The sequence below is a fragment of the Diabrotica virgifera genome, chromosome 4, assembly GCF_917563875.1.
Source record: "Diabrotica virgifera virgifera chromosome 4, PGI_DIABVI_V3a".
NCBI classification, from domain to species: Eukaryota; Metazoa; Arthropoda; class Insecta; order Coleoptera; family Chrysomelidae; genus Diabrotica; species Diabrotica virgifera.
In genome coordinates this window covers 116,144,849-116,170,058 of record NC_065446.1, presented here as the reverse complement: position 1 = coordinate 116,170,058, position 25,210 = coordinate 116,144,849, and the positions used below count along the sequence as shown (strand labels likewise).

At 34.5% G+C, this 25,210-nt stretch overlaps 2 protein-coding genes across 2 annotated transcripts; one reads left to right on the top strand and one right to left on the bottom strand.

Annotated features, from left to right (window-relative positions):
- Window positions 1-25: 25 nt before the first annotated feature.
- Window positions 26-19,736, top strand: LOC114335185 (oxidoreductase-like domain-containing protein 1). The gene is made up of 2 exons (XM_028285374.2): window positions 26-46; window positions 19,390-19,736. The coding sequence occupies exon 2, from the start codon at window positions 19,393-19,395 to the stop codon at window positions 19,723-19,725; it is 333 nt and encodes a 110-aa protein (XP_028141175.1). The 5' UTR covers window positions 26-46; window positions 19,390-19,392; the 3' UTR covers window positions 19,726-19,736.
- On the bottom strand, window positions 314-23,854 carry LOC114335184 (uncharacterized). Its single transcript, XM_028285370.2, has 2 exons — window positions 23,010-23,854; window positions 314-527 (listed from the first exon to the last, which is right to left on the bottom strand). The coding sequence occupies exon 1, from the start codon at window positions 23,787-23,789 to the stop codon at window positions 23,016-23,018; it is 774 nt and encodes a 257-aa protein (XP_028141171.2). The 5' UTR covers window positions 23,790-23,854; the 3' UTR covers window positions 314-527; window positions 23,010-23,015.
- Window positions 23,855-25,210: the final 1,356 nt, after the last annotated feature.

Here is a 25,210-nt window from a genome sequence, read left to right as displayed (position 1 = left end):
TTCCATGTTTGAGTTTGAAGTTTAGAGACATGACAAATGGATTTTGGTAAACAAAACAAAAATATTTATTGCAAAGTATACAAAAGCGAGGATTAAAAATAATGTTTTTAGGTATTTTTACGTCTCATAAATGTGCCAAAAACAGTGCTATAGTGAAAATAATTCATGTTAAACGAAATTATATGATAAAGTAAAAAATACCAATATTCCTATTATGTAATTATTAACATTTTTAAATCACTAAGTATTGGTTTGCAATGCACATTGATTTTAAAATGATATGGTAAGTAAAAAGTGGCAATAATCCATACTATAAGTTCCTGAATTTTATTTATTTTACTATCACTTCTAACCTCTACAAAGGTGTTATTTGGATCACACTTTTTCATCTTATTTGCTGTTGATATTTATTATTTTTATGTTTAATTCTCATATTTTTTGTTTTGTCTCGATTCTGGTATTCTCTTCAAAGAAATGGTATGTTTAGTGCTTACTGCTCTACATAAAATTGATGATACATGTATTTTCTGAAACAAAAACAATTAATCATGTAGGTACATATTTTAGCATAAATAAGTAGTACCCCAGGAAACGAAGCTGAAAAAGCACTTGAGAAATAGAAAAATTACTGCCCCCTATTTTTTTTTCAACTGGAATATCTGCTGGGCATCAATAGAAAAGGCGTACCATCCAGTGGCGGCTTGTGATTTTTACAATAGGGGAGGCTATAACTATAAAATATCTAGACTAATTTACACTAGCAAAAAATAAGTACTCTAAAAAATGTAGGTAATTAACGCCCCAACAATTCCATCTTTGTAAGATTGTAGGTTAGGGTGGGTCACTTTTGTATGGAAAAAAATAAAATTGTCCAATAAGTTTTGTAATAGTAAAAAAAACGTGACCCACATCCATTCATGAAAAACAACGAAAAAGAATTTTTCTAGTTTAACCCCTTCTACCCGCGCATTGAGTTTGAAAAATTGAAATTTTTGTTTTTTTTGAATTGTTTGAAAATCGATTTATCGTGGCTCATAGGAATAACAACAACGTAAACTAATAAAATAAAGTGCTTTTGGACTAAATTTTATTATAAAGAAAGAAAAATAAACAAATGATATGACAAAATAAAAATAAAATATCTTCAAATCACGTTAAAATCTTTCTTACTTTCGAACTTAGGCATAAGCTTCGTGAAATAATTTTATTCTTAATTAAAGCTTCTCTTGCTGTTTTGTGGCAAAGCTGCATAGATGCCTCTGTTACTGTTTTTACAGCCCGCTCCACAACTTGAGTATGACATGGTAGCCTCAGAAAAAGGACTTCATCATCACCACCTGACTCAACTAGGGAATGAAGAGTCTCATCCAGAACATTGATCAATATAGGTGGTTGCGAGTAAGATTGCTGCCAGTCTATCAAATCGATGTAAGACGAAGCGTTTAAATCTATCTTAGGTACTTCAAAGACTCGAAGCTGAAGGGATTCAGATGGTTTCCTTGCCTTTATAATGCGTCTAGCGGCAAGTTCTCTCACATGTTTTTGTTCGTCAGATAACATAGATAAGAGCAAGTTCTCTGGGTGCGCAAAGTAAGCATTTCGCTTTATTACAGGATCAACGACAGTCTTCAATTCTTGCGGAAGATATCGAGAATAAAATACCAACTTACAAAAGTGCCTTGCTCCATCTTTACATGTCGGATTTAATTTGATTTCGAACCAAATAGGAGCATATACTTTAACTACAAAAGTAGCGAGTTGTTTGAGTTCGTTTGTAGGTATCTCAGTGGAAACATATAAGCGCAAAATCCTGTTGGCCTTTGTTAGCCACCTGGCATGCGACATTTTTCCCGGAGAGCGATTAGACAAATCAGAAGGGCACTTACCACTTATGACGGCAGATGTGATATGATAAAGGTAACGTTGATCAGAACTGAGGTCTTTTATATTTGAAATGTTTGGTAACATACCTTCTATATTTTCAAACACGACAACAGAGCGCTTCTCGCAATCATCTAATAACTTTCCGATAGCACCTGAATAAGTATTAGGTCCTGTTGTGGTGCCATCAAGTTTTGCAAATAAATGTCTTAAGGGCAGTTCATTTAAGTGTAAAAGGCATATGATCCATTGAAGTGGTCGGTGTAAACGCTTTTCTAAGAGCCGTATGACTCCGCCGTATTTTCCCGTATTAGTTACCGTCCCATCACAACCTATGGCAAGAGTATCCTCTAGAGACATATTCAGTTGACCTGTTACTGTTTGAAAGATAACAGACTCCAATCCTTTTGCAGTTCCATGGCTTGGAACAGCATATCCGACAAAAACTGATCCTGGTTCTTTAATTATTGAAATATGTTCTTCCACAGATGTTGAGCGGTACTTTTTTCCCCCTTTCATAACAATTTTCAGGGTCTTATCTTTTCGTCCTTCAAAAAATAAGGCAGGAATAGTATCTAGTTGGCTTTGAGATAAGGTTTTTTTTCGTAATTTTTGTCTCGCTCGTCGCAATTTCGACTTATCGATTACTTCGTTGTTGATTTTCACATCTTGCAAAACAGCAGAAGCGACAGCAGCAGCTGCTCTATCGGATATCCCGTATCCGTCACAGATAGTTGATAAATTCTTGAGAGATGTCATTTCACGTTTTTTTGATGCTGGTTTTGATGAACTTGAGGGCAAAGTTTGTTCTTCATCGCTACTTTCAGACGTTATTGTAGTATTAGGTTTTTTGTGAGAACTTGAGGGCAAAGTTTGTTCTTCATCGCTACTTCCAGACGTTATTGAGGTATTAGGATTTTCGTGAGAAGGGCCTGGTTCACAAACGCTAGAATCGAAATAGGATTTAAGCTTAATTTTTCTATCACTCAGTTTTCTTTTCCTCTTACTTGTCAATAAATCAACAGTTCCCATAATCATTTTTCTCTCTGTTCTCTGATCTATTAAAAAAGCTCGTTCTTCCTTAGGAATCTTTTGGTCTTTGGAACATTTGCATAACTCATCTTTACACTTACATGAACTCAAATCAAACAGTTTTTCCGAATTTCTATGAAAATCTTGAATTTTTTCTTCTGATAAACGCTTCAAAGATTTTATTAAATTTTTACACTTCGCGTGGTAACTTTTTATCAATTGCATCACACGATTATGAGACACAGTAGGAATAGACGCTTTTCTCCATAAATATTCAAATTTAGATGACACTATTTCAGATACTTCATTAATAGATGGCTCTTTTTTTGAATTGTTCTCAAGTTTAAGCTGATGTCTTACTAAATTGTAATATTTTATAACTTGTTTGTAAGTGGGTAGTTGATTTTCGTTAATTTCTTCCGGAGCACCAAATATGGGACAACTTGTGGATTTTCGGGTATTATTTGAAATCTCTATGATGCACAAAGTCACAAAGCTAACAAAAACTACTTAAAATCGCGAAAACATTAGATAAATGCGCGCGACCTTTCTCCCGGAACTCATTAGGTGCACTGAGGCAAAGACGCGTGATCGACAGTTTACGCCCTCTTTCCCCACTCCTTCCTCCGCAGTATGCGCACGATTATTCTCATATTTTGGATTGATTATTATTTGTATTACGTGTATCTCTGAATATAAGAATGTAATATCATTTTATGCCATGTAATTTATACAATAAACTCTGATAAAATAAATGTAATTTTAACAATTTTTCCAAATTTTCAAACGTCATGCGCGGGTAATTAATGTTAATATAAATAAAAAATAAATATGCACGTTTTTAAGTCTCTACCCAGGTCATGTTTTCCGCACTATTACAAATCGAAATTAGCAAAACAATATTTTCGACCCACCCTATTGTAGGTATATATCCATACATCAGTATCAGAGGGCACCAACTCAAAAAACATAGTTCTTCACAAATCAACTTTAACTTATTTTTTCTGGAAGCAAATATTTTAATCTGTTGTAAATGGTCCATTTGTTTTTCAAATAGAACAAAATTTTGGAATTAGATGTTTATTTTATGGTTCTTTTAGATGATATTTTTAATTAATTTTTTTTTAAAGAATTCAGATTTTTTTTTGAGTTGGTGCACTATGAAATTTTCGACACATGATTTTTTAACAGTTAGTGCATTTTGTATAGGGTATTTGTATGGAAATCAAATAAAATTATTTAAGTATTTTTTTTCTTATAAAATCACTATTGTTTCCTTGTTATGAAAAAATATAATAAAATCAAAATATTTCTGAATTGTCACTTTCTTCAGCAGCGGCAGGAGTTGGTAAGTTCTGGAAAAACTGAAGGTTTATTGGAGAGGATCAGAGGTGGTTCTTCATAAACCACGCTCGTTCTGTTTTATCGATTATTTATGACATTATAATTTTCGTTAAAATAAGACTTCTTTTACATTATTTTGTGTGGCTGGTTTTTCTCAACTCTTAGAATTTTTATTTTGCTCCATTTTATTTTGTCTCCGGCTTCATTTATATTAAAATTTTTCCCAATTTTTTGTAAATTATTACTTCATACCCTTCGACAATTTCTTCTGTAGCGTACCAGGTCGTCCAGTTTTTTTTTTTTCATTTTTCTTCTTCGATTTGTATAGACATGACTCTGTCTTTTTTTTTTCAATGTGCCTCTAGTAAGTTGTCGTTTTCCATCGTTTTCGTGGTCTTCCCACTGATCGTCTTCCTATTGGGGAACCGTCTCTCGCTGTCCTGACTACTATATTTGTTATCATTCGGCTTATGTGGTCATTCCATTCTATTCTTCTGTTTCTTACCCAGTTATTAACGTTATCCACCTACCATATCCGTCGTATATCTGTACTTCTAGCTCTGTCCTATAGAGTCTTACCATCGATTTTTCGAATGGTTTTCATCTCCGCTGTTTCGAGCAATTATTTTGTCCTCTCTGTGTCGTGTCGTGTTTCTGCCGCGTATGTCATTATTGCTCTGATGACTGTTTTGTAAATTCTGCCTTTGATTTCTTCTCCGATATTTTTATTGGAAGTTTTCTTAACCAGGCTAATAATTATCGGTACCATTTGCGATAAAATATAGAGCTGGTTTCCTTTTAGGTATCTTTTTTTTTCTTTTTCTATGAGGGCATGCATCGCATCACCCTCATTTTGAGTATGTCCAACTACTAAGAATTTATGAGTTATGCTTTTTATTGTTAAGTTTTGACAGCAATATAAAAACAAGCAAGCAATGAACTTGTTTTTGTTTTGGCCTAGGCAATTATCGGAGTAAAATATGTGCTCATATTGAGGTCCCATGGTCCTTTAGATACTGTCAAAAACACGTACTTATTTCATTAACACCTCTGCTTGCGATACGTTCGTGCCACAAAAAACTATAGCAATGTTTGTGAGAAATATCAAATATAGTGAAGTTGTAACATAGAAGGCGTATCATGTAAAAAGAAAATCACTCCGATCTCCATTTAGTAGTGATAATACAACTTGGAGATGAAAGCAACAAACTACAGTACTGTCATCTTCCTTTGAATCCTTGATATCCAACTCCTTCTCTAACCGAATCTGATTTTTTCTCTGATATGTGCATCATACTTAAGTTGTTGTAATACTTCTTGTATTGTTATGTTATAACTTGTTACAATTGATAATGCAAGGAAGAATACAGGGTAGAAGGAGTCGCGGAAGAAGACGCATCTCCTGGTTAAACAATTTGAGAGCTTGGTTTAATTGCACTTCTGCTGATCTCTTTAGAGCAGCGGTATCGAAAGTGCGAATTGCCGTGATGGTTGCCAACCTTCTTAGAGGAGATGGCACATGAAGAAGAAGAAGAGACTTTCAGAATATTAAAGCAATTAAACTACTATATTGTTCTTTAGTTAGATCTCATCTAGAGTATTCTTCTTGTGTATGGTCTCCATCTTATAATATTTACATATCAAAAATCGAGACAGTCCAACACAAGTTCTTGAAATATGTAGCATATAAACTGGGTATACCTTTTGAGTTAAATCAAGTAAATTATCATCAAATTGAAACCCAACTTGGCATTTTCTCATTGTGAAACCGACGAATAATTAAAGATGCAAAGATGCTTTATGGCATAGTTAATTCAACAGTTTTGTGTCCTCAGCTGCTTGAGCAGGTTGGTCTCCATGTACCTCTCCGCACAACATGATTAAACCAAACTTTCTATGTTCCTATTCACAGAACCAACTATGCTTATAACAACTTTTTATCTCGATCACTAAGATGGGCAAATATTCACCCTGATCTAGATTTTTTTGCGCCAAAAGCTGAATTCATTTCGGGCCTCAGGCATATGTTTATTTGAGTAGTTGTGGAATAGATAGTCATTGTTGTGATATGTAAATCTGTTTGTGATATTTATATTTTATTGTATAACTATTTTATTAAGTATATTTTAATAACTATTGACACACATAAGTATATTGAAATATTATATTATAAACTTGTAATCATATTGGGCAGCAGCCCGTTGAAAATAAATAAATATTATTTTAACCCCACATACCAAATTTCATGTCAAAATTTTCACTTTTAGTTTTTCATTATTTGTAGTCAGGACTCTTAAATTGGTTGTCCCGAGATGCACATAAACGAGGCTAGAGGCCGGTCTGCCTCCCTTGCTAAATCTTCGGGCAGCGACAGCGTGTGCTTAAGGAGATCAGGTCTCCTTAAACGCTGCCCGGAGCATTAGCAAGTGAGGCTGGCCGGCCGGCAGCCTCTGTTACGTGCATCTCGGGATAACTCATTTTAGGGTCCTGACTACAAATATAATGAAAGAACTGAGGCCACAATCATTTATAACGCTAATGCTCCGTGTGTGATATGGGTGTTTGGTAGGTTGATGGAAATTTTTTAAGGGATAATAGGGGACGCCATTTGCAACATTTTTTGCTAATAATGTATCGCTCAAACTGTTAAACCACTTCATAGCAGGTTGTTCTGAAGCTATTTCCTTGTGGCATTTTTATAATTAAGTATTTTCTATGGGAAATAAGCCACAATTTTACTAAAAAATGAATTTATTAACGTTTCGAAGCCCAAATCGGGTTTCGTTGTCAAAATACAAAATACTATTAAAATAAACAAAAATGTTGTTGCTAAGTAAAAAAAATTCTTCTAATAATTTATTTAATCTGACTCATTTATATTGGCAATTCAGACGTATATTATACATTTTAAAGTAGAAGACTTTAAAATGATATCGCCAATATTTATGAGTTGCGTTCCTGCGACGTATATTCTTGAGTTGGGATTGATTTCATGTAATCGAATGAACTATCTTTTAGTAAAGTCGTCCCAGGAACGCAACTCATAAATATTGGCGATATCATTTTAAAGTCTTCTACTTTAAAATGTATAATATACGTCTGAATTGCCAATATAAATGAGTCAGATTAAATAAATTATTAGAAGAATTTTTTTTACTTAGCAACATTTTTGTTTATTTTAATAGTATTTGGTATTTTGACAACGAAACCCGATTTGGGCTTCGAAACGTTAATAAATTCATTTTTTAGTAAAATTGTGGCTTATTTCCCATAGAAAATACTTAATTATTCATAGCAGGTAGATTGTTTGTTAGCATAGCAGGTAGATTGTTTTTTGTTTGTTATGCGTTCGGATAATGACGATAGCTGATGGAAATTGTATGCGAAGAGTCAGTGTTGTAGGTTTACATTTTTATTCCATTCGTAAAACAGGGAGGTAGTACGCCTAGATAATTTTTAAACGTGAAATGGACGGTTGTCGAATATTGACAAATTTAACTTTATTTCTGAAACCTTAACAGTTTGAGCGATACATTATTAGCAAAAAATATTGCAAATGGCGTCCCCTATTATCCCTTAAAAAATTTCCATCAACCTACCAAACACCCTGTATAGTGATATTGTGGAATTTACACTTTGTATAATAGTAAGTCAAAAAACAATAAGGCACCTGGACCAGATGAAATCCCTTCAGAAATACTCAAACTACTGGATGAAAGGGGAATTTCAGCACTACATAAAATATTTAATTTTATTTATGAAACTGGCTACTATCCTCAACAATGGTTACACTCTACATTAATTCCCTTAAACAAGAAAGCCAGTGCAAAAAGACGTGAGGATTACAGACTCATTAGCCTGATGAGTCACACTTTAAAGATATTCTTAAAAATACTACATCAAAGATTATACAAAAAATGTGAATGGGACTTCAGTGATTTTCAGTTCGGTTTTAGGCAAGGTTTAGGAACAAGAGAGGCAATAGTAGCAACACAGGTGCTGGTCCAAAATTGTTACGATCAGAGGTAGGACGTATTCCTATGCTTTTTAGATTACGAGAAAGCGTTTGATTGTGTCCAACACCACAAGTTAATGCAGTCAACTATTTATAATGGGAAATAAGCCACAATTTTACCAAAAAAAGATTTTATTAACGTTTCGAAGCCCAAATCGGGTTTAGTTGTCAAAATACAAAATACTATTGTATTATAAATGGCTTATTTCCCATTATAAATAGTTGATTATAAAAATGCCACAAGGAAATAGCTTCAGCACAACATTAAGTTAATGCAGATCCACAAGAAACTTTATTTAGACCAAAAATACATAAGATGCATTGAAAACGTACTGGTATCAAACGGCACAATTAAAAATAGACAATTCTATATCCAAACCCATACATATAAGAACAGGGGTGTATGCTTTCCCTTCTTTTATTTAACATTTGAAGACCTGCCCGGAAAAACGTTGTTGTTTTTTTTTTATTACATATTTTCATTTACAATCTGCTTCATCGAAGCTATAAGCAAATAGTTTGAATGTTAAATACATGAGGGAGAAGCTGCCCTGTGGCAACCCTCCTATTATAATTTTTTACATTTGATCACAATATGTATATATTTAATTTATTAAATCTGTTGGCCATAGTTTCTTCAGTCGTCTTGCGAATTCGGGAGGAGTGTTCAGCAGTCTTGCTTCATCATTTGGATGACTTCTCAGTCCATCAAGGTAGCTCTTTGTGATCCTTGGAATTTCTTCCTCTACCAAGGGTGTAGCTGAGTCCTCGTGTAGGGTTTTATTGCTTACATACCAGGGTGCGTTGAATATCATCCTCAATATTTTTGATTGGACTCTTTGTATTATCTTGATATTTGATGGCTTTGAGCATCCCCAGAGTTGAACACCATAGGTCCAAATTGGTTTTATCATAGTTTTATACAAGAGCAGTTTATTTTCAATATTGAGTTTTGATTTTCGACCAATAAGCCAGCTCATTTGTCGTATTTTGATGTTGATCTGGGTTTTCTTGGCTTGGATGTGCGGCTTCCATGTTAATCTTTTGTCAAGGGTTAGTCCCAAATATTTGACTTGTATGCTGACTGGTAATTGTGTATCATTTAGTGTTATTGTTGGGCATACATTTCTTCGGTTTGTAAATGAAACTTGGGTTGACTTCGTTTCATTTACTTTCACCTTCCATTTGTTGAGCCATGTTCCCAATTGGTCAAGGTGGTTTTGCAGTTGTGCAGACGCGATAATAGGGTCCTCATTGACAGCGATTATGGTGGTGTCATCAGCGAATGTTGAGATTTGGGTTGTTTCAGTGGTTGGGATATCTGCGGTAAATAATAGGTAAAGGAGAGGGCCCAGGACACTACCCTGTGGTACACCTGATTTAATGGGAAAATATGTGGAAGTTGATGTGTTATATTTTACTTGGAAGTAACGATCTTCAATGTAGGATTTCATGATTAGGTAGTAGGGGGTTGGAAGAATACATTTGAGTTTGTATAAAAGTCCAGTATGCCATACTCTATCAAATGCCTTTTCTACATCTAAGAATGCCGCTGTGCAATATTTTTTTTCCTCAATAGCAGTAAGGATTTTTGTTATAATTCTATGAGTCTGTTGTGTTGTGGAGTGTCTCTCTCTAAAACCAAACTGGTGTGTGGGTATTTCTACATCTAGGTTAATGTCATTCTTCAGTCTACCAAGTAGTAGTCTTTCGAAGATTTTAGACATTATCGGCAACAAGCTGATTGGCCGATAGGATGATGTTTTATTTGGAGGTTTACCCGGTTTGTGTATCATTATTATTTGCGCAAATTTCCATGTGATTGGGAAATATGTCAATCTGATTGCACTATTGTATATTGTAGTTAACATGACCAATGCTCTTCTCGGAAGATGTTTCAGTATTAATCCTGTTATTAGGTCAAATCCAGGTGCTTTGTGGTTATTGCATTTTTCTATTTCTAGTTTAACTTCTGATGTATTGAATGGTGTTATTGGGAGCGTCATAGGGCAAGCACTATCCAGGAAGTCTCTTATTAAGTTTCCATCATCATTATTCTCTACTTGGTGTTCTTTAAAAATACCAGCTAAGTATTCTGCAAATGCTGAAGCTTTTTCCTCGTTTGATCTTCCCCAAGTACCATCATCTTTCTTAATTGGCGAGTTGTGTTCTGTAGGTCTCTTTAAGTGTTTTGTTGCCTTCCATATTGAGTGATCTTCTTTAGACAAGGTACTAATGTAGTGTTCAAATGTGGCATTGCGTGCTTCATTTAGCGCTGTTTTTAATTGTCTGGTTAATCGATTATATTCGTGTTTGTCATTAATGTTGCGGCTTCTTTGCCATCTACCTCTTGCTCTTCGTTTTTCGACTATTAGTTGTCTAATATAATTCGAAGTGGTATTTTTGTTTTCTTGCTTTGGAGTTGATGGTGTAGCTCGATATGCAGCTTGCTGAATTTGACAGGTGAAGTGGTTTATAGCCTTATCTATGTCATCTTTTTCTTTGAGTCTGATTCCAAGATTTATATTCGTGTCAAGCTGGTACTTGAATTCACACCAATTAGTTTTAGGGGAAGTCAACTTGGGTATTTCAGGTCGTTTGATTATGTGGGTGCTGATTGTTGCTATGATTGGTGTGTGGTCAGACGAGAGATCCCAACTTGCTTCTATGTTTGTGTAGTTTGCTGCAATTCCTTTTAGGATAAAGAAGTCGAGTAGATCTGGTAGTCTATTTGTATCGGACGGCCAGTACGTTGGTTGTCCCGTCGATAAGTAGGTGCAGTTTGTGTTGTTGATGACATCTAGTAGGCTTCTGCCTTTTGGTGTAATGAGTCGTGAACCCCAATTCGTATGCTTAGCATTCCAATCACCTCCAACAATGAATTTGTTACCTAGCTTGTTGAATACATAGTTCTTCGTATTCTTCAGTTGTGATTCTATGTCTAGGAGGGCTATATATTGCAGCAATTTCGAAGTTCCAAGGCCTGGCATTTATATTAACTATTGTTGCTTGTAGCTTATCTGTTTTATGTTCCGGCATTTGATGATGTTGTATATTGTTCCTTATAATTATTGCAGATCCTCCATGGGCTGTTCCATCTGGGTGACTAGTGTGGTAGACTGAGTATTGAGGTATTTTAATTACGCTTCTTTCTGTGAAATGCGTTTCGGATACAAAGAGGATGTCTATTATGTTGTCCTCTAGGAATTGGATTACTTCTGCTTTATGGTTTGCTAAACCATTTGCGTTCCATTCGGCTATTCGAACAGATCTAATGAATTTTATTAATTAATGTTGTTAGCGTGGTAAGGATCATGCTGTTTTGATTCATTAGTTGGGTGAACATTGCTTTAAATTCGTTTAAGAATAAGTTCATCTGAGACCCTATGTCAGCTACTTGATTTCCTGCTCTTACTGCTTGGGCATAGGATTGGGTTCCATTCTGTTGTTGGTACTGTGATTGTTGACTCTGATACTGTGAAGTTGGTGCTGGGTTAACATTTTGATGTGGGTTCTGATTATTATGGGTTGACTGATTTCCGCGTTGTCTATTATTTCTTACATTTTGCAAGTCCTTGTAAATTACGCAGCCTTTATAGTTTGCAGTGTGTTCTCCGTTACACAGGGCACATTTTGCTGGTGTATTTCTGGGTTTTGTACATTCTGGCGTTGGATGACTTCCTCCACATTTCACGCATGCGTAAGGTCTTGTACAATACGCTTTTTGTGTGTCCATAACGTTGACAGCGCTGACACTGTGTTATATTTTTCTTTCTGTGAGGAGGTTCAAAGTTGACTTTCATATTGCCGATAGAATCCAGTGTATAGATGTGTTTGTTGTTTTCTTTCGGTTCTAGGTCCACATAGAACATTGACAGTGGTGATTTATTGACTCTGTGTAATACGTTAATGATATTACGGACAGTATGCCCTGATTTAGCTAGTTCACTTTTTATTTCTTCAACTGGCATCGAGTGGTGTAAATTTCTTATAACTACCCTATAAGCTCTATCTTGTTTTGCTTGGTATGTGTGGTGAACTATTTTGCTACTATTTAAATGCTGTATAAGTTTTCTGTATGACTCAATAGTTTTTGTGTTTATTTTTATTGTGTCATTTGGGAGAGCTTTCGACTGGTAGTCTTCTGCTTTAATGACTGTCGATAGGTTTTCAGTCATCTTTTTGATATCATTTACCCCATAGATAAATATAGGTGGAGGTTTAGGTGTTACTGGTGTGTTATTATTATCAGTTAGGTTTTCTAATGGTTCAAATCTGTTGTTTGTACTCACTTGCATTGTTGTTGTGTTATCATCTTTGGGGTTTGCTTTTCTTTTTTTTGTAATTTTTTTGACTGTTTGCCAATCATGGACATTTTCTATGGTTTCGTCATCTTCATCGCTTGAGTTTTCCATGACAAGTTCCTCTCCACTGAGGATGTATTGGGAAGCATTTGATGTATTTGGTTGATCCATTTGAGGTGCAGGGAGGTTTTGGTTATATTGGTGATTATTGTTTGGGAATGGAGTAGGCGGGATATATTGGTTTGTTGTCTGTTGGCTGCTCGGGAATCCATAAAATGGGGGCGATATTACTGGAGGTTGTTGAGGCTGTGTATATATTTGGGGCACATTATACAACCCCCCATTTGGCACTTGATTTTGGTGGTACATTTCCTTAATATAGTACGCCACTGAGTTAAAAATTAATCACATAAATAGTAATTTAGAATTAATCACTCAAATCGTTTTTTAATTATTATTTCACTAATTACCATAAACTAGTCCCGGCCGATAGCCGAGACCGGCACAAAAACTTGGAACTTGGATCTCGAGAGCGATATGGTACGTCTTTACTGCTCGGAATCCAAATACACACTGGAAAAACGTTGTAAGCGACAAATTTTTATAAAGTGATGTCTTAGTGGAAAAACGTTCTTTATTCGTTAAGCAAACTAGTGACGCTATTTATTAGCATTATAATAATAATACCGTATAGCATTTTTGCCGGGGAGATCCTTTTGGACAGTTCCGGCTCCATTTACATCTTTAACCCTGTTTTAAGTAACTAGTGCCGATGTACACTAGCCCAGGGGGACCGACGGCTTTACGTGCTTTCCGAGGCACGGTGAGACGGCTCGTGTCATTATTGGAAATGAAAATGGTTTGTCTTTGGCAGGGCTCGAACCCACGTGCACTGGCGTATGAGGCCAGCGATTATGCCGTTACTCCACGGCCGCTCACATTTATTAGCATTAATTTCAATTCATTAATAGTCAAGTAATACAAATAAGCAACACTTAAATTCACAAAATTTGGTGAGTAAAATAATAAAACAGTTTTTTGTTATGAATAACAACTTGTCACTATAATCGGAGAATACAGTAAGCGAATGGGATTAGAGATTAATACCAAAAAGACTAAATTCATGATCATCTCCAGAAACTTGGATGCAGTTGAAAACTCCACCATAACACTGAATACCAAGTCCATTGAAAGAGTCAGCAAATTTAAATACCTGGGAACTTGGCTTTTTGAAGACTGGGCATCGGACAGGGAAGTAAAATGTCGGACTGAGCAAGTTCGACAAGCTTTCGTAAAATTCAGGAAGGTACTGACTTGTTCAGAGTTCGATCTTCAATTGAGACTAAGGTTTACCAAGTGCTACGTATGGTCTGTGCTGCTATATGGCGTAGAGGGCTGGACACTCAAAACGAGGGATATAAACAGATTAGAAGCCTTCGAAATGTGGCTTTATCAACGTATCCTAAACATACCATGGACGGCGAAAGTCCACAAATGTAGATGTCCTTAAGAGAATCAACCAAGAACGCCAACTTTTCGAAACCATCAAGAAAAGGAAAACGGCATATCTGGGCCACATCATGCGAAACGAAAAATACCAGTTCCTTCAACTTATAATCGAGGGTAAAATTGAAGGCAAGAGAGGAATAGGACGCAAGAAAATGTCCTGGCTCCGAAACATAAGTCAGTGGACCGGGATTAAGGACATGCAATCTCTGATACACATTGCAAGAAACAGAGAGTTAATAATAATAGTAAGAGTGCTTGTTAGCTGAGAGACACTCCGATCAGAAGATATCGAATTTTCACCATCGAGTTGATACAAATTTTATTTAAAAAAATGATTTCACGCGCGTAACTGACATTTAAAAGCGCTGGTTGCTTCAAACGTTGTTTCTAAGAGAACGGTTCATTCTGCACAAAAAATGCTAACAAACATTTTTGTTCAAAATCTCAGCTACATTTGTTCTTTGAAAAAAAATTTATACGGCGTAAACATATTCTTGGTAATTCGAAGTTATCGGTTTCCCTCTACGAGAAGTTGTTTTTGGGGGAAGCCCAGGGGTAGGAGTGGCAAACTTTTGCATCCTTTTTGGGTTCCCAGAATGGATATTATCAGTAGTAATTGCATAAGAACTCTAAAATTCTATATTAATTTTAGAGATCGAGTGCAATTTATTGCGATGATTTCATGAATAAAACTGTTCAAAACCAAAATTTTATTGTAATTTATTTATGTAAGTACAAATTAGTACAATTAAACACACAGTTGTTATAAATATTAATTTGACGGTTGAAAGTCATCACTTTTATAATTTTTAAAACTTTAATTGTCATTAATGTCACTGAATGTATTTTTTCGTAGCAACAAAGGGCATCTGACGTAATGACGACGGGAAATTATCAAAAATTATCTGTTTAATTTAGATTTATGTAGCTTTCTATTGGTCAGAATCTCCTATGAATGAAATAATCTGGTATAATATCACAAGAGAGTGAGAATAAATTGAAAATAATGCGACAGTTTTTCGAAAATTTGTTGTCTGGCAATAGACAAGAGAGCCCGCAGAGCTCGAGTGGCTATTGCCCAATGACAACAAATTTGAGTAAAAATGAAGCATTATTTTCTTATTTATTCTTACTGTCGTGTGATATTCGTAAGATTATTTTTTAATACGTATATTATGGATATTTTCTTAAATGTGACAGTTGTCAAAACTAGGAAACTGGTTGCCATTAAACAGAAACAATCTACTTAAAAAAATTCTATTGATAATTTTCTACAGTAGATAATTCTCAGTATAATTTTAATCTGATTGGACAGAATTAAACACGTGATCAAATATCTTACTATACGACTGGAAGTTAAAATCAAAAAATAATCAGTTTAATTTTTATTTCTGTAGCTTTCTATTGGTCTGAATCTCCTATGAATGAAATAATCAGTAGTAATTGCACAAGAGCTCTAAAATTATTGAATTTGTCCCAAGTGACACTTTGACAGTTTTAATTTCACGACCCGAAGGGGAGTGAAATTATGTCAAAAGTGTCACGAGGGCAAAAATTCGATATTAATTTTAGAGATCGAGTGCAATTTGTTGGCGATTATACTGTTCAAAACCAAAATTTTATTGTAATTTATTTATGTAATTACAAATTAGTACAATTAAACACACAGTGTTATAAATATTTGACGGTTGAAAGTCATCACTTTTATAATTTTTAAAACATTAATTGTCATTAATAATGCTTGACGACGGGACATTATCAAAAATTATCGGTAGTAATTGCACAAGAGCTCTAAAATTCTATATTAATTTTAGAGATCGAGTGCAATTTGTTGCGATTATTTCATGAATAAAACTGTTCAAAACCAAAATTTTATTGTAATTTATTTATGTAAGTACAAATTAGTACAATTAAACACACAGTTGTTATAAATATTAATTTGACGGTTGAAAGTCATCACTTTTATAATTTTTAAAACATTAATTGTCAGTAATGTCACTGAATGTATTTTTTCGTAGCAACGAAGGGCATCTGACGTAATATACTTGACGACGGGAAATTATCAGTTTAATTTAGATTTATGTAGCTTTCTATTGGTCAGAATCTCATATGAATGAAATAATCTGGTATAATATCACAAGAGAGTGAGAATAAATTGAAAATAATGCGACAGTTTTTCGAAAATTTGTTGTCTGGAAATAGACACGAGAGCCCGCAGGGCTCGAGTGGCTATTGCCCAATGACAACAAATTTGAGTAAAAATGAAGCATTATTTTCTTATTTATTCTTACTGTCGTGTGATATTCGTAAGATTATTTTTTAATACGTATATTATGGATATTTTCTTAAATGTGACAGTTGTCAAAACTAGGAAACTGGTTGCCATTAAACAGAAACAATCTACTTAAAAAAATTCTATTGATAATTTTCTACAGTAGATAATTCTCAGTATAATTTTAATCTGATTGGACAGAATTAAACACGTGATCAAATATCTTACTATACGACTGGAAGTTAAAATCAAAAAATAATCAGTTTAATTTTTATTTCTGTAGCTTTCTATTGGTCTGAATCTCCTATGAATGAAATAATCAGTAGTAATTGCACAAGAGCTCTAAAATTATTGAATTTGTCCCAAGTGACACTTTGACAGTTTTAATTTCACGACCCGAAGGGGAGTGAAATTATGTCAAAAGTGTCACGAGGGCAAAAATTCGATATTAATTTTAGAGATCGAGTGCAATTTGTTGGCGATTATACTGTTCAAAACCAAAATTTTATTGTAATTTATTTATGTAATTACAAATTAGTACAATTAAACACACAGTGTTATAAATATTTGACGGTTGAAAGTCATCACTTTTATAATTTTTAAAACATTAATTGTTATTAATAATGCTTGACGACGGGACATTATCAAAAATTATCGGTAGTAATTGCACAAGAGCTCTAAAATTCTATATTAATTTTAGAGATCGAGTGCAATTTGTTGCGATTATTTCATGAATAAAACTGTTCAAAACCAAAATTTTATTGTAATTTATTTATGTAAGTACAAATTAGTACAATTAAACACACAGTTGTTATAAATATTAATTTGACGGTTGAAAGTCATCACTTTTATAATTTTTAAAACATTAATTGTCAGTAATGTCACTGAATGTATTTTTTCGTAGCAACGAAGGGCATCTGACGTAATATACTTGACGACGGGAAATTATCAGTTTAATTTAGATTTATGTAGCTTTCTATTGGTCAGAATCTCATATGAATGAAATAATCTGGTATAATATCACAAGAGAGTGAGAATAAATTGAAAATAATGCGACAGTTTTTCGAAAATTTGTTGTCTGGAAATAGACACGAGAGCCCGCAGGGCTCGAGTGGCTATTGCCCAATGACAACAAATTTGAGTAAAAATGAAGCATTATTTTCTTATTTATTCTTACTGTCGTGTGATATTCGTAAGATTATTTTTAATACGTATATTATGGACATTTTCTTAAATGTGACAGTTGTCAAAACTAGGAAACTGGTTGCCATTAAACAGAAACAATCTACTTAAAAAAATTCTATCGGCAATTTTCTACAGTAGATAATTCTGAGTATAATTTTAATCGGATTGGACAGAATTAAACACGTGATCAGATATCTTACTATACGATTGGAAGTTAAAATCATTAAAAAATAATCAGTTTAATTTTTATTTCAGTAGCTTTCTATTGGTCAAAATCTCCTATGAATGAAATAATCAGCAAAATTCAGCTTGTTCGTTTGATTTTTAGAGGCCAAATCTGACTTTTAGAGATCGATTGGACTAATAATACTCTGGCAATTATTTTAAATTTTTGCAAAATTTTGGAATATGTTTAAGTTGTAGAATAATTTTAACATTTGTTTTTAATACAGATTTCTGTCCTCTACAAATAGTTTCTAATGACTTTTGATGTAAAATAATTAGGGAAGCGGGGAATTCAACAGTTTAGAATTTCCCATTGAGTTTCCTATGGCCGTTCAACGATTCAACACCCGGTATATTTGTGTGTGTGTATGTTTGTGTGCATGTATGTGTGTATGTATGTATGAGTGTACCGTGTACCTATATACATTTCATATATACACTAAGCATCAAAATTAACGCACCACCTTAAAAATGGGACATATTTGATGTCTCGTATTTGCTAAACCTGTCGTCCGATTTTAGTGATTTTTTAATATGTTATTCGCGGTGTGCAAGTACTTGATGATCGGTCATATTACCTGTACGTACGCCAATGGTGATTATAAAATTCTTAATTGTATGTCAAAAAATGCGCAAAGTCAGAAAAGTGGATTTTTATATGTTAAACGTCATCTACAATGCTTAGTTTTTCACAATATTAAAATGAATGAAAAAGTCGCTTTTTTGCTTAAATGTTGACATAAAAAAATGTTTTAAATAAAAAACGATGAAGCAGTAAAAATTTTGATACCCAGGAAATGGTACACCTTTTCTATTGACTTTATCCAGATATTCCTGTTAAAAATAGCAGGCAATAATTTTTAGATTTTTTAAGTGCCTTTTTGGCTTTGTTTCCAGGGATAGGTATATATAGGAAACAATTGAAAGAGATATTAAAAATGAAATTTGATTAGGTTGGTAATTTTAACATCCTATAAATCGGCCTGGATATCGCGTACCAAAAAAAGTTTATTAATAGCAAGCTGAAAATTTGTTAATAGCTTAACAGTGTCTGGTCGGACAAACTTTGATGTACTGGAACCTGGAACACTGGAACAGGGGAAGTTTTAATTGTGGAACAGGTTACAGGTTTCGAACGTCAGACTACGAAAACGTCCCATGTATTTTGTCGGACAGAACTTCCAATTGATTTATTACCCTTTCATTAAACTCTCATGCAAAAATCAGACTGCTATTTACCATCAATATAATTCCTGTCATTTGACATGTTCTACGTGTCGGACATTAAAATGCCCAACATATTTGTCGGACAAACATTTTTTCATATATTATATAAAGTTTGATATTGAATAAACTAAAAAACATCCTGCTAGTTTTCACAATTATAAACTTGTCAGGATGACACGTTCCACAATTAAAACTTCCCCTGTTCCAGTGTTCCCATACATCAAAGTTTGTCCGACTAGACACCGTTAAGCTATTAACAAATTTTCAGTTTGCTATTAATTAACTTTTTTTTGGACGCGGGATCCAGGCCTAAAATGATTCTACAGGACTGTAGACTGTAATTGATAAGGGTTGTCATTTGGCATTGTCCCTTCTAGCTGCTACTTTGTTTTCAGGGAATGGCTTTACGTTTAACTAAATGTATGACGTCATTCAAAAAGCTCCAAAATGTGAAATTCTGCTCAAAAACAACCAAAAACCAACAAACATTGGAATCTTCTTCAGACAATTCAAAAAATGATTTATCCAAAGAAAGAAAATATCCAGAAGAACCTACAACGTGTTGTATGTCAGGCTGTGCTAACTGTGTATGGATAGAGTATGCAGATGAACTGCAGAAATATTTCCAGGATGGAGGGGAGAGAGCTAGAGAAGAAATTAATAAGAGAGTCACTGATCCAAACATGAAGGCGTTTTTGTCACATGAGCTTAGAATGAGGAATATAAAATAAATGAAAACTTATTTTCCTGGTTTTATTTTGCTACCCATTTAACAGTAAATCTTCAGTTTATTGTTGAATTTCTAAGTTTTATTGTTTTATATGTCAAGATTTTTGGATTCTACAAAATTATTTGTTTTGTCAACTGTTAACTCCATAGCTAAAGGGTTTTTCTCAACAGATGAATTCTCCTTTTCTTTTGGAAATAAGGTTCTCTAAGGTAGGTAGGTATTTTGTTTGTATCCACGGTAGTCTGTGGATTTTATAGTTGTTTTGTATAACTAAAACGTTCCTTAGGTTTGTTCTTGTGCAACATTTAAATAAGGATTTTACAAAACCGCGACTTTGATCCCTTATAACTACCCTCGTCCCCCGCTCTGGTTTCCGCCCAGAATTAGTATTTTGTATAGCACCACCAGAAAAAAAAGCTCAGTTTGGCGCTCCCCAAACAGGGGCGCCCGCCTGCGGTGCATCCCTTGCAGGCCCGTTATCGCCTGCCCTGGCTGGAAGACATTCTTAATCTAGATTCTAGATATGCCTAACAAATATAATCAGCCTCATAGAAATGGTGCAGCAGGATTCAAAAGCCGCAGTTAGAATAGATGGAGAACTGACTGCCCTATTTGACATTGATATGAGAGTAAAACAGGGAGGTGCACTATTAAACATGCTGTTCAACCTATATTTTTTGAGGCAGTCATCAGGAAAACCAATATAACCGACTGTATAAATACCAAATCAGTACGAATTACAGCATGCCAGACGATGTAGATATTAATAATTAGTAGGAACAAGCACGACTAATGCAAATGTTCAAGGAAACTGATCCTGAGGCACGAAAAAGAAGGCTTACAATAAGCGAAACAAACACCTAGTACACGACCGTTAAAGGAACACTTGCCAATGAAAATAATATCTCGATGGACAACTACACCATCGTATGTGTGGGTGCCTTCACATATCTGGACTCAAAAGGCAATCAAAATAATTCCGTAAGTAGCCAAATTAATGTACGGATTTCCAGTGGGAATGGTATAATATCTATTATCCTAATAAAAAATTCATGACATCGAAATTATTAGACAAAAGAACCGAAATAACTAGCTATACAGAACATTAATTTAACTCCTAGTTCACTTATGATTGTGGGGTGGGACCTGGGTAATCACAAAAATAGATGTAGAGAGAAAAAAGGTACTGAGAAAAGTATATGGCCCGATGCAAGAAGAAGACGGCACATGTAGAACTAGGAGAAACGATGAGATTATTGAATTAAATGAAGAGCACGATATTGTAAAATTTGATAAAAGTCATCAGGGACTGTCATGACAGGGACATGTCCAGAAACAAGAAGATACAAAATCCAATAAAGAAAAATATTACAATGAAAGCCTCTTAGGGCAGTCAATGAGGGTATGTGGCTCCGAATTCCATCCTACTATATCGATTTACGTGATATTTTCACAGTAAGTAGGGAATAGCCCAAGAAACAAAGTCTACCCTATGCCCATGTGTGCTTTTGTCTTGGGGGCGGTTCCCACCCCTTCTCGGGGGTGGAACATTTTTTGCTTAAATAACTACGGAAGTCGCTAGATAACCTAATACTAAGCAAAAACTGTTCTATAATTTTTTTTCGAAAACTCGGTACTTTTTGAGTTATTCCTGGTTGAAAATTGGCCATTTTCATTGAAACATAACACCTTTTCAAACGGTTTTTTGCGAATACCCCAAAAACTATGCATCTAACTAGAAAAACCATATAAAAAACATTTTTGTAGCTTATAAAATAACAAAGAGATTCTTTCCTTTATGAATCTTCTAGTTATAACAGAAAAAGAGATATGGTAAGTGAAAAAAACTTGTTTTCTTGGTGCATGCTCAAATCAGTGTATTTAACTTGAAATAACAGAGAAACGGTCGATTTTAATTGTATAATGCTACCAATAACTTTTGTTGTGCATGAAAAGACCTTTAAAATAAGCAATATTAAATGTCGATTACATTCAAACTATGCAAGATAAACTGTAAAAAATTTGATGACTAACGTATTTTAAGAAAAAAATAAGAAGTATATTTAACCCCTCATCCACAAGAATTTAAATGCATCGTGTTTCTTCTACAATACATTTTACTATAGTGTTCTTTTTATGTTCAAAAAGTTGGGCGGGTTTATAATGAATGGTTTTTGAAAAAAATAAGATCAAATTATTGAGCGCATTTTTAAATTTTCTTAAAAATCTTCCTATTTCTCCACGTAACTCGAAAATGATAAGAGTTGCCAAAAAAAAAGATGCCATACAAAAATGTAGGTTTCTTCTAGATAAACATTTTGATTTTATTTTTTATAACAGTATCTCTTATCATTTTCAAGTTACATGGAGAAAAAGGAAGACTTTTAAGAAAATTTAAATATGCGCTCTATAATTTGATCTTATTTTTTTCAAAAACCATTCATTTTAAACCCGCTCAACTTTTTGAACATAAAAATAACACTATAGTAAAATGTATTGTAGAAGGAAAACGATGCATTTAAATTTTTGTGGATGAAGGGTTAAATATACTTCTCAATTTTTTTCTTAAAATTCGTTAGTCATCAATTTTTTGCAGCATATCTCGCTTAGTTTGAATGCAATCGACATTTAATATTGCTTAGTTGAAAGCACTTTTCAAGCACAATAAAAGGTATTGGTAGTAGCATTATACACCTAAAATCGACCGTTTCTCTGCTATTTCAAGTTGAATACACTGATTTGAGCATGCACCAAAAAAACAAACTCTTTTTACTTACCATATCTCTTTTTGTGTTATAACTAGAAGATTGAAGAAGGAACGAATCTCTTTGTTTTTTATGAGCTACAAAAATGTTTTATATAATTTTTTTAGTTAGATGTTTTTGCTTAGAATTAGGTTCTCTAGCAACTTTCGTAGTTGTTTAACCAAAAAATTTTCCACCCCCGAGAAGGGGTGGGAACCGCCCCCAAGACAAAAGCACACATCGGCATAGGGTAGACTTTGAATAAGGAGATATTTTCAGGCTATTCCTAAAATTTCATTAAAATCCATGCAGTAGGATAGAATTCGGAGGTAATAACCTGTTCTTGCTCTCATTGACTGCGCCCTCTAGGAAGACGAAAAAAATGGAAGGCCCAGAACGAGATGTTTAGATGACGTGGAAGACGACCTGAAAACTATGAATGTAAGACAATGTAGGAAAAGGTCACAAGAGAAGTTTGAACGGAAAAGTATAGCCAGACAAGCAAAGACCCATCCATTACCAATTTCACTTTGCTACGTACCTCTTACTAACCGAAATCTTCGTCATCTTCTCGAAAATTAACGCTGCTAACTCTATCAGATTGATTTACACGAATGCGAGATTCGCTTCGGTTTACTCTACCAGCAAAAAGTGTATTTCTATGGTGAACTTCCAAGAGATGCTTTACACTTAAATATACCATAGATATTATAATTAATAAATGACCAAGAGCCCCCACAATTCCCATTACAGAGCACATAATTAAGAGTTTGTAGGAGACCTCTACTTTAGTAACACAGCCACGTGCAAATGCGGTTTCGTTGGTACAGGTTGTATACTTTGGTCTACAACAGCTCAGTACCAGGCCGGTTTCTGTTTGCACGTGAACGTCATTTGTACCATTGTAACCACAACATCGCTGCCTTCTTTGAAAGTTATCGACTTTTTTTTGATAATGAGGCATTTTATAATGGAGATAGCTGAATTCTAGTATCTCTTCAGTCGTTCGTACCACTTTTTGTCGATTCTTCAAATCATCGTATGAATGAGCTATCAGCACTATAGCTATTATTAGTGTTATCGCTAGATATACCCACCGCAACCCTCTACTCTTGGATTGGACTGATATAAAACCTACAGCGTTGCTGGACATCATGAATATTCCTAACACTTTGAACCATTCTTTCGTCGAGGACAATGCTTCAGCTACAATCAGAGTACGCCATCTCACAAATCCAGAAATTATTAAAATGGCTCCCATAATAACTCCTGTTAATATCAAGGTAACTACATAATTATTATAGTAGGCCTTATGGGGCATCACTGGGTAAACATTTATAATTTAAAAACATTAAAACTAAACATTTCAAAATATGACGCTCAAATAAAAACGTCAAAGTCACATAAAAAAATAAATGATTGAAGTAAGATAAACCGTCCCATCATAATATGAATATTCTTGAAATAATCACAGACAAACTTTATGTGGCAGAACAGGTGTGAGGATAGTTTAATAAGCATTTGAAGTTGACTTCAAGGTGGTTAAAGGTTGGTAAGGGATCTTGGAGGCAAAGGAGATTGTCGATAATCCTTTTGCAATAAAAGTCTAAGAAATGCCCACTGATTCCCGACGTTAGTAGGGGTTCTAGGTTCTAGGAATAGAAGTCAGCTCTGCCAGCAAATCCTACTTTCACGTCCACGAACACATTTATGTCGCGTAATCACTGGGTGCATAAAACTGGAACATATCGGCTAAGGGTAGAAGGCCCTACAGAAATCTTCCTGGTCCTCCTAGAATGGGGGTTGGAGCGATGGGTTTGCTCCTCATTCTTCGGAAACAAATTATAGTTGAAAAAATTCGAACAAGTCTTGGACATGGGCTGAAACAAACAACGAACACGGCAAAGAAAAAGGTAGGTACCTACCTACCTATATGAATTTAGGTTGCTGTTCGAACGTACAGGGAATTCGAACAAAGGATACTGAAGTCTTCAGAGAAATATCAACATACAACATGGATATCGCAGTCCTCAGTAAAACATAGAAGAAAGGAGAAGGTAACGAAATAAAAGGAGATTATGTACATTTCTACAGCGAAGTCAAAAAAGAAAAACGAGGAAAAGCGGGCGTTTCCATAGCAATCAAGAAACGATATTAGAAAAATATTAAGAACTGGTCTGCCATCAACGAAACAATAATCGAAATGAAACTAAAACTACGAGGACAAGACCTGATAATAGTAGGTATTGTAACAATAAAACGAGCAGTTCGTCTATACGAAATTTATTTATACAAGCTTACAGGTCGAATTTATCTTATACACTAACTTACTCCTAAAAATTAGAGTCATTATATATATTGAATACAAAAATACCAGATAGGTTCCGAACGTTCCAGAAAAACGGAACCGCCCATCCCTAGTAATCCGTGGCCTTGGCTGCCGAACATTCACGAGAATTCATTTCCTCGCTGCTCGCTGCGTCATTCATATGTATATTTCGATAAACATCTGGTTGTCGAGATGGGACCTGTTACACAGGGGTTGGTCAACAGTATTCTTTTGTTACACTGCTCCCCTCTTAAGATCTCAGCGTCCCGATTAGCAACTCTAGATCAAAGGCCCAGGATGGCGGAATCTACAGGACTCTCCAGCTCTGCATACACCCTTCAAGAAAAAACAACAGTCTACTGTTTTTGAAGGGTACGACATCTTCGGGTTAATGCAACACACAGTAATTCGTA

Coding starts and splice junctions, on each gene's coding strand:
- LOC114335184 (XM_028285370.2), bottom strand. CDS start 23,789: ATGCCCCATAAGGCCTACTATAATAATTATGTAGTTACCTTGATATTA.
- LOC114335185 (XM_028285374.2), top strand. CDS start 19,393: ATGGCTTTACGTTTAACTAAATGTATGACGTCATTCAAAAAGCTCCAA.